At 30.8% G+C, this 16,822-nt stretch overlaps 1 protein-coding gene across 2 annotated transcripts; it reads left to right on the forward strand.

The window, feature by feature from the left end:
- The first annotated feature begins 231 nt into the window (after positions 1 to 231).
- On the forward strand, positions 232 to 16,574 carry LOC137922331 (sodium/hydrogen exchanger 9B2-like). 2 transcript variants are annotated; one of them, XM_068765313.1, is made up of 11 exons: positions 232 to 403; positions 547 to 611; positions 740 to 840; positions 1,238 to 1,475; positions 3,477 to 3,646; positions 4,113 to 4,327; positions 5,973 to 6,144; positions 8,593 to 8,747; positions 10,024 to 10,188; positions 15,983 to 16,175; positions 16,364 to 16,574. In XM_068765313.1, exons 2-11 carry the CDS (start codon positions 553 to 555, stop codon positions 16,456 to 16,458), a joined length of 1,563 nt encoding a protein of 520 aa, XP_068621414.1. In that variant the 5' UTR covers positions 232 to 403; positions 547 to 552; the 3' UTR covers positions 16,459 to 16,574. The 2 variants fall into 2 exon arrangements, with proteins under 2 accessions (XP_068621414.1, XP_068621413.1); XM_068765312.1 differs by having other exon boundaries at positions 547 to 607.
- The last annotated feature ends 248 nt before the right edge of the window (positions 16,575 to 16,822 follow it).

Consider the following 16,822-nt stretch of genomic DNA (forward strand, 5'->3'; position numbering starts at 1 on the left):
CAAAAGTAAATTAAAAATAATGTCAAATTTTCTATTCCACATAACCTCAACACGCAAGCGATATCTACCAGTAGTTATATAAAAAAAAGGATAACAACACTGACGATGGTGTAATGCTATACCATTGACAGCTCCTCATTCGATAATTATTTTTTTATTAACGCAATTGGGCTGAGTGCGCATGCGACGAATCTTATTATTAGAACGACAGTAAACGCGTTCGCATGTCGATTGGCTCGTTTACTACGAGTGTTCGTCGTATTTACAAGTTAATTAAGAGTAGTGCTTACAAGTTGACTGACGTCTTGCTTAATCGATCAAATAAAAAATAATTTATTCAAGGTACAACGTTCTTGAATCGTTTATCGCAAAATACCAAAAATGACAGCCAGTGAAGGAATTGGTAAGTTCTAAATCGTTTACAAATTATTATCATCGTATTTATAAAATTAAATCATTAAAAGAATTGATTATATAAAGAAATATTAATTTTAGGCAATTTCTTGCGATTATTGTAATAATTTATAAGTTAATATTTTATTACAGAGATACATGAAAATAAGGAAACAATTAAACATTTCTATATGGATTTTGAAAGCTCCAAAACGTGAGTAAGTAATTTTGTTTCGTAATCCAGCTTCTGATGTTACAAATGGTGTTTATCTCGTAGGTACATATATTATACATATGTACGTTCCATTATGTTTAAATTAATATATCTCTTCTTTCATGTTTATAGAGACAGCGCAATAAAAAAGAAAAGAAGTTTTTTGCGGAAATTATTGGAGGTGTTACCTTCGAAACATGAATTGAAACAATATTGTGGAGTTATATTATGTGGTAAGTAATTAATTAATATCTGCATAAACTATCGTAATTAAATGAATATCTCACCTATGTTTCCATCTTTTACATAGCATGATTTAATGATAGATAAAATGTTAATGAATTAGATGCGGAATGTAATTACGTAAGATATTATACAGACAAAATCAATATCTAACTACTACTAGTCGTTTAATTTACTACTTATTATATTTAAATGAAGAATAAATATCATTCAAATTTAATATTAAAATAGATAGAGAAGTAATTTTATTGTATTATGTAACAAATTATTTAATATAACATTTCTTTGTAGACCTATATCATCATACTCTTTACATATCTCTTACAATATTAGTATATTATTAATTTTTTTTTTCATTTGTTTATTAAATGTTTATATAAATTTCAGGATCAATACTTTGGATTACCTTATGGTTTATTTTTCAAGAAGCCGTTTTGCCAGGAAGGGGTATTTTCAACATGACCGGCATGGTTATAACGGGATATGTGTTTGGTCATACATTAGAAAGGTATACGACTATCAGCGCAATGGCTGGCATGACTCTTGTAGGAGCTCTATATAAAGTTTTCGGCGAAAACAACTTCCTCGAGGACCCAATAGTAAATATTATAGATTTTCATTTGAGGTAAGTAACAAATTATTACATAATTATTAAGTAACGTAATAATTTTTATTACTGTTACCGTAATTTTGATCATTATATAATCTATTGTTTGGCGGTAGACATAAGCGTTGCGGTGAAATTCACCACGTGGCGGGTACTAACAATAACAAGTAACATATCTGATCGTCATAAAGGTGTTAAGTTCGAGTCTCTTTGAAATGACTCATTAAGTAATTAAAGTTAAAAATTAATGAAAATCCCGAAGTAAATCTTAGACATTATTTTATTATCATCATGATTTGAGCCGTAGTGCTTTCACAATTGGACTTAGGCCTCTCAAAAAATTTCTATTAAGACTGGTTAGATGCAGCCCGCACCTAGCGCCTTCCGACCAACTCAACACGGACGGCTGCGCACACACCTTAAAGGGAGGACATTTTACGCTGTGCTTGTCTGTCCATGTCCTCCACTCCAGAACCGTAAAGCCGTTCATCCGTTCTGCTCGCTATGTACCGTACCCCCTACCAATTTAATTTGCCAATCCGCTAGGCTACCTCGACTACTTTCGTACCTTTACGGATCTCCTCATCCCCATGTGAAGTATATTCTGTTACTTGATTTATTATCATCAAAGTATATTATTCTGCTTAATTTTAATTGTTAACGTGTATGTAAACATATATCCACACATTTTTGTCAATGAATTTATCTTAACTTATAGTATTTTGACCCATCCACAAATCTTGAATTTTTCTATAATATATCATCTTTCTATAATTAATGCTCTTTGCCTAACAAAAAAAGTGATCCAGTAACAGCTACTCGTAGCATTGTTAATGCAAAGATAATATTAAGAAGAGCGCTCCCCACACTCTTGCTCACAAAAACGATTAAATCACTGTCAATTACCAAAATATTATTATATTTAAAGCAATAGTTTTAACAAATTTACGAATTGTACCATTATAATATATGTGTGGCATGTTTATCGATAATATATTTTAGGATAAAAAATTAAACAAAATATATTTTAATTCTTGAGTTTTTTGTTCATGGAACATCCATAAATTCAAGTATAAAGAGAATCGGATCTGGATTAACAGACGAATTGTACTAATCTATTTGTGATAAGATTACTCTCTAGATAGGCCTTAGAATTATAAAGTACTAATTAAGACCACCTCCAAAGTGCTTATAAATATTTTTGAGCGGGGGTAACTCAGCGGTAGAGGACTGGGACTTGCGGTCCGTAGACGCGGATTCGATTCTCGTGGTACAATCTCATACTCAAACTTTGTGCATTAAGTATATAACATTGCCACTGCATACAAACAAGTTTCAAGAGGAAGGGCAGCAGTGTCCTCTGTGTACCGTAATATCACAGCGTGATCGGTAACCCGCCTGCATAAAGTGGCGAATATGGTAAATCCCCCGTAGATATCTTCGGGGGAAGCTTCTGTCTTAAAGTGGCGTCTATTATCTGAAACAAAAACATATTGTTTTATCCATTTTTGTAATATTATCTTATTTTCTCACGATTACTAAAAATACGTAATATTATTTACAGGTTCAGAAAAATCTACGCTAAGAAATACATTTCCTTTCAGTAATATATATATATATATATATATATATATATCTCAAATATATTTATATATATATATATATATATCAAATTTTGGCTAACCATTACTATTTACATTTATCCTTTAATTTTTGTTTTCGAATTATTTCGTCTTGAAATGTTTGTCTCCTTACACTACATATTAAAAATATGTGTTCAAAAAATTGTTAAAATCAGCTACAATTAAATTAATAAAATTTTCACGGATCAGAAAAATGGGCGCCTAGCCACGGTAGATACCACTTCGTTACCACGAAATTCTGGACATATAATACTCGTACGTTATTTTGTATACAATTTTGTTTCAACCAAATTTATACAAAATTTAAATGCAATATCGTATACTGTAATAAAAAATCTAATGAATTTATTTAATTAAACGAAGATTTTTGTTTCAGGCGAATTTACCCTGTAATTATCTTAACAAAGGGACCACTCACTTGGAACTGGCCATACATAAAAAATAATTCCTTGAAGGTTTTCTTATTGGCAACCCTGCCCTGGATCGTCGAGTGTTTATCTACGGCTATCTTTACTCACGTACTTCTCGAATATCCTTGGTATTGGGGTAAGTGTTGCGGAAAGCGCTTTTTACGCGATTTACGAGAGCAAATAACCGCACCGGCCTTCACCGTAAGTTTCCTGAACAATGTTGGAAAACAAAGGCGTACCTTAGCTTCCCGTTGAGCTTAATCTATTTTTATTTGTACAGATTTATAGATTGCCGAGCTTGAACAACCTTACAAAATATAAATAACTAAAACTCACTCCTACTTAAATTCTCCAAATTATCAATTTTTTAACTAGATTTAGATATTAGAAGCCTTTCCATAATTTTATCAACTAGACGACGAATCTTGACAGACGGGTGTGATCAACCGGCAAACATATCTATCAGAGTGTTGGCCATAGCTACTTCAACTGACCTCACAATATTTATGAGCAATTATTATTTATGAAGTATTAAACAAATCTTGCTGTTAAAACATTACATTAATAACAATTGATAATTTAATACATTGTGATTTTAACAGGTCTTCACCTTGGATCCATATTGTCGTCTGTGTCTCCAGCAGTAGTGGTACCAACTGTCATAGCGTTTAAAACTAAAGGCCTTGGGACTCAAAACAAAATTGCATTACTAGTTGCGAATGCCGGGGGTTTGGATACGACATTTACAGAGGGCATGTGCGGCGTAATAAACAGTGCAATATTTTTTCCATCTCCTCCGACGTACAGAATTATAAAGGTAAAAAAATTATCATCGCTCTATTAATAATTTTGCACACAATTCAAATCAGAAAGTACATACTCCCTGTATGCATTAGAGATTTTTTTGGGGATATTTGAGTTTTTTTTATTACTAATATTATTATTAAATCGTCGTATTTGGCCTTGCATATATATCTCTACCATTGTGTCGAAATCTATGGGTAAATCAGTTATATTACATTTTTATTATACTATTAACTTACTATTCACTATACTGTTTTGGCTTTTTTATTGTCTGCTTTTTTATTTTTACATATCTACTTTAAATTTAACAGTTAGTGATAATTTTGCTATTCAGTGTAATATTAATTGTATTATTTCGCTTATTATCTATCTAATTTACATTTTTTACTAATAAATTATGGTTAGTTATATCTTCGATCATTGATCTTTTGACACGGTATATTCATTTTTGCAAAGGAATTAATTTCTACTACTCCTGTATTCGACTAAAGTAAAATTATTAATTTAAAAATAACAAAATCACCATTTTCAAATGAAGAAATCTTTACTCTTAAAGGTAACAAGCCATAGTAAATACTCTAAGCGACAATACACCGCTTATTGAATTTATGCACACAGCAAATATGTACTTAAGTAATGTTGAGGCGATTGTACTGTTGAGGACATTTTACATATTCGTTTTAGATTTTCCTGAGCATTGCCTAGAAAAACTTGTTTTTTTGTAAAAAATATATCAAACTTGATATTGCTAAAGACCGTGCAACATGTACCGTAGGAAAAGGAAATTTAAAATTCAAATAATGTATTCGCTCGGAGAACCCAATATACTTGTACGATGTTTGCACGACCTCAAACCGCTTCACGGGGCTCTTGTGGCCGGAACCGGACCTGAACGGACCCAATTGTATTTTATTCGTAACAAGTTTGTTTGTTTATGTGTGTGGGTTTTTCCTTTTCAATTTTGACACTTTTGTACAAAGAATAAGTAATAATTATTCTAGTCATACTATCATACATCCAGCGTCAGGACACACATTTAAAAATTTTAAATTGGATGTCTTCCTCATAATTAATTCTGTAAACTACCTTTTTTAAATAATTAATGTAGAAGAGTAGAAACTCGTTAAATAGTTAATGGTATTGCTATATTCATGCTTTTCTATTTCCGCAGATCATCAAACATTTATAAGAACCGCAACACTTTGAAGATATCCAATGATAAATATCTATAAATAATACCACTTAATTATTAACTTTAAAAGGTTAAGATAGACGAGTCAGCATAAAGTTATTACTAATTTAGTGTTATAATATCTTAACAGTATAACTGCGCCATTTGTAAAAGTTAGGTAAAGTTTTCCAATGTTTCCCTTTATGAAATATTTATATCGCACGCTGTAGATTGAAATATATATAATAAAATTTTAACTCTTCAATTAGTTGGTATATTAGGTTTTGCGATATTAATTTTACAACTATGTTTGGCGAGCACAAACAACATATTCAAATTCTTGTATTAAAAACTATTAATGTAATATATTTTTACAAATAAAAACACAGATTGTTAGTTATTCTATAATATTTATCGTTTATTATACTCTCAGTTTTAGAATGACCTAACCATTACAATTTATGCTGCATATCTTTTTTCCTCATAGGCGCTGTTGGCCATTTTTCTGGGCATCGGTTTGGGAATCGCTTGGGGTATACTTTCCGACATTTTACCGGACCATAAGGATCCTTACGCTGCAACCGTACGAAGCCTTCTTATTTTCGCAGGAGGCCTTTTACTCACTTACGCTGGAGGATATTTTGGATGGGGTGGAACCTGTAAGTTAAATATAAAATATTAATGGTTAAGTTTTTCGTTACAGCTGAATAAGGAATCATATGACCTTGTCTATAAACGAATATTTGATTGGTTTAATTATTTTTCTATTAATTAACAGGTAATCAATCACATTTATATCAAGTTGCTTACTAAAAAATTATTGCCAAATATCTAATTAGTCAAGTAATGCTTCTTAATATCCAGTCTTATCTCTCAGTAAATATATTACGACGTAATAATTTAAATTAATAAATATATACTTATACATACATACCTCAAGTATCATGTGGGAGAGTTAAGTATCATGTGAAAAGAAAATATTCTGTACTAAAATAGAACCTAAAATTAGCTTCGCCCGACGAACCAGGTGTTGCGAATAGGTCGAAAATACGTGTCCCGTATACATTTTTATTGTTATTTGGAGTACCCAATACGATACAGCTTTAAATTTTTTTCACTGACTGAATAAAAAATAAAATATTACACGTATTTAAAAAAAGCCATGAGCTCTGTGTATATAAACATGTTATATATATTTATATATATATATAGATATATATCTAAATATATACATGTACATATATATTTATACATATATATGTATGAAGACCGGACATCGTGGCGATCTTTGGGGAGGGCTGTGCCTTGCAATGGGTGTCTAACGTCGTCGGCTAACATGTTGAGGATCTTGATGACAATACAAGTTATAGTTGTCGGTCGGGAATACCGATATTTGCATCATCAGCGAGTTAATGTTGCATACATTATTTAATTGTTTCCTGTACTATAAAATATTTAAATAAGTTTTAGTTATTACTTCAAAATATTCAATGGGATATTGTTTAGTTTTTTTTTTTTAATTATCATTCTAGTCAATCAAGGGTGAAGTTACCCATTTTATTTACCCCTAAGCGTATAATATCTAACAATATTCTAAGAAGCGACATGCACAGCTTTAGTGTTCGCTAAAGAAAATATACTTTTTGTGCCAACTTTTTATATCCACAAAATCTGAGACCATGATTCATTATTTAAACATTGTTTAGGTGGACAGACGACTTTGTTAAAATCTTCATTAGACATTGGAGGCAGTTTCTAACCGGTCCTATTGGAAATATATGACGAATGGCTTTGTCCAGCTGTGGACGTGAAAGGATGATGATAATAAACGAACATTGTATTATCTAGCAACTATATAAAAGACTTCCTTGATATTGAAAGTTTTTTTTTAGTTGACGATAAAAAATTGTAGTAGTTAATTTCAAATCAGGGAAGCTCGATATAATTAAACCACTCGCCGGTAGCAAAATACAATGGAACTTGCAGGACGTGGTCGCAAAACGATCAATACACGGATATCTCTATTATTCCCATACTGCGTACTTGGTCATTAATTCTGATTTAACTATACCATATACAAGGCGATTGCCAATTCGGTTAAATAACCTTCAGTATCTAGTTTCAAACTTAATTTGTTATATACGTTCTAATTTACCCCGTAATTATTTTAACTGTTCTGTAAATAACTCGGTATATTTTTCTTAATAAACATTTTTGGATAGTTTTTAATTCGAAAAATTATAAAATGTTACAAATAAAATGGTTTAAAACATATGTTGTAAGTCATAACGAGTTATAAATAAACTACATTGATGTGTTATTCTCAAACACCTAAAAATTGCTTTCTCTTTAAATCACTATAAATAATTTAACTTCACTATAAATTTTTATATTTTTACCTCGCATAATTACGATGGATACATAGATGTCGCTTTTATTTTTTTATTACTTGTATGTAAAAAAAGTTCCCAAAAACATCCTTCATAGTAACAGAGTTCGCTCAATGAATACAAATGTTTGAGTGTAACAGAAGTCGGAGAACTAATTGCTGGACCGTCTTTGTTAGCCTTCATCGCAATTAAATTCAATCAAGAATAGGAATGTTTATAACCATGGCGTACATCATATGCTCGAATTCATTTTGCAAATTATAACGGCACTACTTAAAAATTACAACCAATCAAGACTAAACAAAGTTCATTTACAGGATTCTGAAATGTTTCGTGTGCGATACATTCGATAATACCCTTTAAAAGTATTTTAACTGGGAACATTTATAAACATTCACGAAATAGACCATCTCGGTGGTCGGTTGTGTACACGATGATATACTTTTATATATTTATCTTGATTTTTAAGGGTTGTAGGTGTTTTTATCCTCTAATTAATAATATGTGTTTATATTACAGGAAACAAAATTTCGTTTAAAAAATATAATTTTAGTCAATGACGTCTTAATTTAATCATCATCATCATTTCTGCCGTAAGATTGCCTCTACTGGACATTGGCCTACCTCTATATTATATATATTTTATGAGATACTGTGATTATGGGATAAGAAATATTTTATTTAAAAAAACTGAAAATTCTGTTTTTTTTTCTTTAGCTGGTGTAGCAATAATGGTTTGTGCGGGCACAGCCGCCACGCTCTGGTCCAGACGTGACTGGCCCATCAACGATAACCCTGTGGCCACGGTCTACAAAGTTCTTTGGCTAATATTTGAACCAATGCTCTTTACATTAAGCGGATATTTCCTAGAGGTACTAACTGACTTAATGACTGTGTTAGATGTACATCAGAAAACACGTTATTTTATGCCTTAACTATATTAAAAACACATTTATCTAAGTTAGGATTTATGGATGACTTCATTACTCCTACCATATTTGAGATATCATTTAAATTGGTACCTTTTACTCCAAAAATATAATCAACACAGCAATGTTCGGATTCTATTTTAACTCTTGCAAAAAAATGAAAAAATTACAAAATAGTGCTATTTCGGCGATAGTATGGCACATACCGTATATTCGTCTTATTTTCTAAGCTTCGCAATTCCTAATTACGTACACAGGCATGTAACGAATAAATTAATAACACAAAAATTTTGAAAATAATATTTATTAACCTTTATAAAACTACACAAAAGTAAACATATCTATACCTAATTGGGAATTACTTTTTTTGAACATATTTATTTTTCTAGAATCAGAATAAGTATAGGCAACAACTTTATTTTATAAATATCCATACAGATATTAAAGCCACAAATATTTCGACAACATAATAAGTGTATTCAGCTTGTTACTAATAAGCTTTTCTTCACTAACCACGTTAGAATTATAATTATATATATTCAACAATATACAATGTACATAATAAATCAATGGATCCATCACAAAATCCTACCTAAATTAAATATTAAAATTAAGGAAACACTTCTACTAAAATATACTTAAGTACTAAGCAAATCGTTAAGAAATTAAAATAATTTGTAGCTTTCACGGTTATTATTTTTTTTTTATTGACCGTAGAGTTTATTTAATAAAATACAGTTATTAATATCTTTAACTAATATCCGTACGCTCCTTCCTCTGTTACCATTTTCTACATAAAATTTACAATTGTTTCACTTACAATAGTTCATTGTTCCAGTAAGAACAAATGTCATCAATAGAACAATACAAAGTTTAAGCATCAATATTCTAAAACAATATATGACAATCGTTGATTCTAAAACAAAGTTAAAAATAAATGACAATACCTGATATTATACCAACAAAATGATAAAAATTAGTATTGCTATGCATGTTAATAGTATACAGGGTGACTGGTCTGAACATTTTCATTACTTTTTTGTATCTGTATTATACGATTTACCCAAAAACCTTGTTTGAGAAATAATAAATAACGTTATGATAACTTAGTACGCAAAATGGTTATTAATGTTATGAATATTTGTTATGAATATATCATAATTAATCAATACTAATCTTAAGAGTTTCGTCGATTAATGTAAGTAATTTTATTTCACAGGTGTCACAGATGACACTGGCAGAATTTGGACTAATAGTAGCTTGTTTGTTTCTGGCGCTGTTGATGCGGCTGGTTACAGCATTTTTGGTCAGTGTTGCGAATAAGTTATCAATGAAGGAAAGCTTATTCGTTGCTGTAACTTGGATTCCCAAAGCCATTGTAGAGGTATGTTCAAAAGACAAATTTACATTGTACAAATTTTTAAAAAATTATTCATCGTACTATTCTTTCTAAAACTAACCATTTTAGAAAATGGCCTTTAATTTTGACCTACTTTTTAACATAATATAACTTGTTAAACTTAATATCTTATACTTAGTCTTGCCATAAATATTGTTATAAAGAAAAGCACGATTTTTTTTTTATACGTAACATTTATTCCTTTCATAGTGAGTTAGTTTAATACATCAATATATAACTATTAAAAATATACAATGTTTATTCGAAGTGGTCTCCATTGGCTGCAATACAGTCTTTTAAACGTTGAGGCCAGTTATCAATAGCAGCACGAACTCTTTCTAGAGGAAAATTCTTCACTGCCAACCGAATGGATCGTTTTAGGGACTCCAAATTATCATGGCGTTTAGAGCAAGCCTTACTCTCTAAAACTGACCATAAATCATAATCCAATGGATTTAGGTCAGGACTTGACGACGGCCAGTTTTCAGTGCTGATAAAGTCCGGAACGTTAGTTTTCAACCAAGATTGGGTGGATCGAGCTCTATGACCCGGTGCCGAGTCTTGTTGAAAGCACCATTCTTTGTTATTGAACATGGTGTTAGTTAAAGGCTTAACTACCGTCTCAAGAATGGTATTTTGATAAACTTGTGCCGACGTTTTAATACCTTTTTCACAAAAATATGGCTCAGTCACCCCTTCATAGCTAACACCCCACCAAACCATCACTGAAGTGGGATAATGCCCACGTTGTACTCTGTTTACTAATTGCGAAGCTTCTTTAGAGCTTCCAGCATAAATACGGTCATTTTGTTTATTAAAATACTGCTCAATTGTAAAAATTTTCTCATCCGTAAACAAAATTTTTTTGTGACCTCCCTTTGCGTACCGCTTAAGTAGTTGTTTGGATTTTACCACCCTATTCTTCTTTAAATTATCAGTTAAGAAGTGACCAGTACGTCTCTTATAGGCTGCAAGTCCTAAGTCATCTTTTAATATACGCGACATGGTTCTAGGAGCTATCTTCATCTCCCGAGATAAAATCTTTTGCTTACGGACAGGATTTCTTCGAATTCTTTCCCTAACTGCTTTAATCACCTTTTTCACACGAACGGTACGTGGACGGCCAGATCTTTTTCTGTCACAAACAGAGGAGGTATCATTGTACCTATCAATAGCCCGGTAAACAAACATTTGACTAATACCAAGCGGGTGGAGGGTTTTAAAAATTGCACTTTTCTCCATACCTACTTTATGTAAGGCAATCACAGCGATTCGGTTCTCTTTATCACCCCACTCCATTTTAATATAACAAAATATTTAACAATATAATGGCGCGAAAATAAGAAAACACATCAAGCAATCATATAAAAATGACAGATTCCAAATTCAAACGTAATATTTTCTTTTTTTGAATAGTAACAGTATTTATGGCCAGACTAAGTAATAGTCAAAGAAGAGAACCGAAACAGAACGAAAAAGGAAACCGAACTAAGACGAACCATAACCATAGTATCCAAGTTAATAACCATTTAAATAAGTGTTGGAATACTTTAATCATATATAGCTCTGTGGCTGCATTCAATTAACGCCATTATCGCCAAAAATAAAATGTGCGACAAGATTCCTAGATTCCCAACAACACAAAACGATCACCAAAAACTTCGTTAAAAATAATAAACTGTCGTTATATAACGTAATTTTAATGTATAACTATAAGGGAAATTTAATTTTGCAAAAAATTAATTACTTTATTTTAATTTCTGACAAATTACGTTTTAAAAAGTATTAGGAAGTGATATGAGGTTATATGTACATACATACATAGTGGTATAATTAAGTTTTGATTAATACTTTCATATAACTGACACTAACAGAAATTGTGTGCCAGATATACCATCGAAAGTCGCAACGTAGCGAACAAAAATGAGACAGTACCATTTTGTGTTTAAATCATGAGTAAAACATACGGGTGGTAACAATGAAATGAACTAGACAATATGTTCATGTCGTCTTTATTATCAAATTATATGAAATTTTAAAATATGTTGCAATATTACATTTGTGTGAAAAGTATATACATTCTTTAACAGATTTAAGCCCAAAGAAAGTCATTTCACTCGGCTTCACTTAAGCGGTTACGTAGACTTCGAAAGTATTTAGGGACATTAAAATCACGATCCTGAACTAAACGTTATCTCATATTATATTCATTTTGAGTAAACATGACTTATCCGACTGTAGCTAAAATCCTTGTTAATATTCCCTCTTCTCCCTATTTATTTCACATAAGGACCATTAAACTTAAACTCCCTTCTAAATGGGTGGGTGTTAAGAGAGCCTCTTATTTTAATTACCTCTGCAAAGCTAAATACTTACTAATAGCATCTATTTTCAATATTAAGTAGTCAGGTAACGTTACCCTGTTTTCCTTCATTTTGAATTGTAAAGAAAATCTCTTTAATTAATATCATAACTTCAATAACTGCGTGCAATTAAATAATTGCATCTAAAAACTTTTAATGATGTTTTTAATATGACAAGGACTTGGAACTTTCCTTTTTGCCTACTTATGGTGAAACCTATTATATTGAAACATGCAATACAAATTAATAGATATACACAATTATCACCTTAAAAGAAGAAAGTCTACTATTGGACATAGGCCTCCCCCACAGATTTCCAATAAGACTGGTTGGTAGCGACAGTCTTTCAGCGACCTTAACAAGTATGTTTATTCAATTCGCGAGTGGACGTTCAATGCTGCACTTGCCGGTTCATGGACTCCGCTCCAGAGGCTTAATGACCCAGGAGCCGTGAAATGTAATAATTTCAGTTCGCCGACTATATGCACTAGGTTGTGGCGGCCTAACTCGTGAATTTAATAGACTTGTCATGTCTTATGTCTTAAAGAAACCAATGCAAACTTAGTGTTGCGCAGAATTTTATGCGAAAAACTTTTTAAAGCTTCACGGTTGTAGCCACAACCAATTACTTTACAAGATCTTTATCTTATTTATCTTTATCTTCTATCTATTATTGATCTTCTCCCTCACGGCTCTGTTACAATAGACATTTGGCTAAGGTCAAAGATTTTATGTAGCTTTCTTATCATTAAAAATATTTGATCTTTAACGTGTATCGTAAAACAATAGACTATATGCAGAATTAATAAAATTCAATTCTAAACGAAGTCGTCAACATATCGCGTTAACCTACTTCTGTATCGAAAACGCTAAGTTAAAAAATTCATGATCACTTTTGGTCTGGAATGACTTACATGGCTGTAATTTGTCACAAACGAGGACAATCATTAGCGAGCCAACAGAGTAGCGGCCTGACCTACGGCTCTACAAAAATAACTTTTAAAAACTTTTTTTCTAACGAGCGCCACAATATGCCTAGATCTTCAGCGATCACAACTAATTTCCTTTGAGAACTTTATGAACTTAGTGTAATTAAAATGTTTTTTTTTGTAGATTGTAACTTTATAAGATGTACCGTTTATACAGTTCCTTTTGTAAAATAAATAACTGGCAACAGTGGCACAGTATAGACTGTTTGTACATACGATATTTAAAACAAATACGTCAGGACAAAGTTTAATACATTTAGGAACAAGAAGATTAATACGGTAACGATGTTGTCCGTAGATTAACGTGAAAGTTTAAATCCAATACTAACTCCTCTGTTCCCCGTGTACATATATGCTTTAGTATAAAAGCTATAGTAAAAAATATCACTTTTATTTCAGTAATACAACGAACTACTCACTAGTAAATTAATAGTGTGTAGAATAAAACAACAGTAACAATATTTTATAAACAAACAGTGTTATATTTATATGACGCAATAAACAACGCTGACTTATGTATTCCATAGATGTCAGTTATCGACTCACAATGACAAATAGCAAGATAGCACATAATGAAGAGGGTAAATAAAGCCACGTCGCAAGCTAGGGGTTTACGCACACACCTCAGCGTAGTATAGAGTAACTAAAGCAGCACTCGCGCATGTTACAAAATAAATTGTAATTTAATTTGTAAAACTCATTCAACATCATGTTTTTTTCTCAATACGGTTTTTTATTCGAATGTTTCGAAAATATCTGAGAATGATAATTTTTATAAAACTAGCAATTAAAATTAGGCAGATTCACCATTAAATCTATAGTTAATCTTGGTAAACTTAAAACTTTGAAATACTAATAAAGGGGACTAAAATAAACCATACTAAGAAGAGTGATATGCATGATAATTATGTTATTAAACAAATACATATTTTGGTTATATCCTTTAAAAACCTGTATAATTAACTTGAATCACTTTGATGAACAAATATGGAAAAATTAAATTTTTCCCAAAAGTTTAACCAATTCGTACACAATGTGAATACTTATTTATCCACATTCAATTATTTTTCAAGTTATTTCATTCCAAAATTTCCAAATTGTAATTTTTCCATATTTATTCATAACAGAAACAAGAAAAATTTTACTACAGTACCTCATATAACTAACGACTGTTACATTACTTTTGTCTACAGTACGCCTACGAAGATAAGAGCTAGAAGTAGCTCTACCAAGCAGAAAATTATACGGATATTGATAGAGGGTTCTCACGTACAGATAATGGGTAAACGGTCGAGATTCGGAGTATAACACGGGCGACGGGTTATGCTTCACTAACTGAATTAATCGCATCCGAACTTGCAAATCTAAAACATATTGCTGGCAATATTAATTTCGTAACAATATCTCTAATTAAAATATTGATATTGGGCAAAAGTATCTATCTTATCTTTTATAATAATAAAGTTGATAACAATTTGTGCTAGATCCCAGTAGAACCATAACTGACATAATATGTTGGTTACGACTTTACAAAAGAAATATTTAGCACCCAAAAAAATGAATCCACTTTATAAATAACGTCACAAAAATTATATTAATGAACAAACATAACCTGCAACAAATTATAATTGTCCATTCATATAATTTTTTGGTTCGATGACCTCTTATTTAATTTACATTTGTCGTTGCAATCTGAAGTATATTAACCTACCAAAAAATCTTTTTAACTTTCATAAACACTTTATCATTTTTTTCTGAACAGTAGCTAAAACCACTAAATATATAAAGTAAAAACAAACGCAGAAATTAAATATTATCATTGTTTTCTTTGCGCTATCTGTTTAATTTAGGCTCAAAAACCATATACCTTTTAATCTAACGGGACTGCTTATATATGACGTTCATGCGTTTATCTTTTAAGAAAATAAAAACATGATACTAACAAATAGCATGGCTGCCTTATGGACACAGAAATACTTTAAAATCGTGGGATATGAAAGGAACGAGAGTCCTTTGGTCTGCTATTGTCATACACCTTGTCGAAGTAACTAATTAATAAAATCGTCAAAAATATTAACATTGACTATTTATTCTTCTCCACGTTCTTTTAAAAAAATCCAATCAGAATTCGCAAAACGTATGTACTGAAATCTTACATTATTGTCAGTATCTGTACAATATGTTAACGAAAACAAATATTTTTCAAATTTGTACATTTCCCAAATAATCAATGATGATTGTTATTTGACTAGTTTTCCTCATCCTCTTTTCGTAATAATCATTGAGACTTACCTTTTAGTCAGATAAAATGATCAGAAAAAATACCTTTCCATTTTCTTATTTTCATATCGCTATTTTGTAGAAAAAATAAACATGTAATACAATTACCATTCACAAACAGGAAAGTCATACGAAATAATATTTCAGGCAGTGTTAGTACGAGTAGCGACCGACTCTTTATGGAAGGAAGGAGCTTCAGAACAAGATAAGAAAATTGCTAAACAACATGCAAATATAATCGTTATAGCTATATTACTTATGACCACTTTGGGCTCTGGACTTACAACTATTTTAGGCCCAGTGTTATTGCCACAAGATTCGGAAATAAAAGAACATAACGGTTAGTTGAACATAATATTCGAATTTGGACAATACGCTAAGAAAGTTATTCAAAATTTATGTCGCATAAAATCAATACAATTATTGAAAATAAATTAAAAATAATAATTAAAGTGTTAAAAAAATATTCATCCATGGTATATTAAACAAATAGACCTTTAAAATTTAACCACTTGTTTATTCTTTCAGAATTTCAAACGCCAAATATAATTCCTCCACATTCATGTGACGTGAAAAGAAGAAAACCCACAAGTCCTTCGGTTCACTTTATAGACTCGCAATAATTATAATGACTATGATATTCCTGTATGAAAATAATTCATTGTTATACCTATTATAAGGACATGCCCTAATGTTTTATATTATTATAAAATAAATTACGGGACATTAATTACTACCATTATGTGTCATTTTTAATCAAATGGCAAACCATTAAAAATTCGTTTAAAACTACTTTCTGTTTTTTTATTTTCGAAAAGATCCTCTGTAATTATAATAATTTATAGTGTCCAAAGAGTCATTATAGAATGTTTTTATAGTAAATTTTAAGAACAATAACATATACAATAACATATACATACATACATACATATATATATATATATATATATATACAACCTTCTGGGCAGAAGAAAAAGATGGTTCTTA

Source organism: Battus philenor, unplaced genomic scaffold, assembly GCF_028537555.1.
Source record: "Battus philenor isolate CCGP_79_NKW_IND1 unplaced genomic scaffold, ilBatPhil1.0.hap1 SCAF_2, whole genome shotgun sequence".
Classification (NCBI taxonomy): Eukaryota; Metazoa; Arthropoda; class Insecta; order Lepidoptera; family Papilionidae; genus Battus; species Battus philenor.

Bases quoted from the DNA above. Each gene is read 5' to 3' on its own strand.
- LOC137922331 (XM_068765312.1), top strand. From the start codon at position 382: ATGACAGCCAGTGAAGGAATTG. The intron at 3,647-4,112 runs GTAAGTGTTGCG...TGATTTTAACAG, and splicing joins CGAATATCCTTGGTATTGGG to GTCTTCACCTTGGATCCATA. The intron at 16,176-16,363 runs GTTAGTTGAACA...TTATTCTTTCAG, and splicing joins GGAAATAAAAGAACATAACG to AATTTCAAACGCCAAATATA.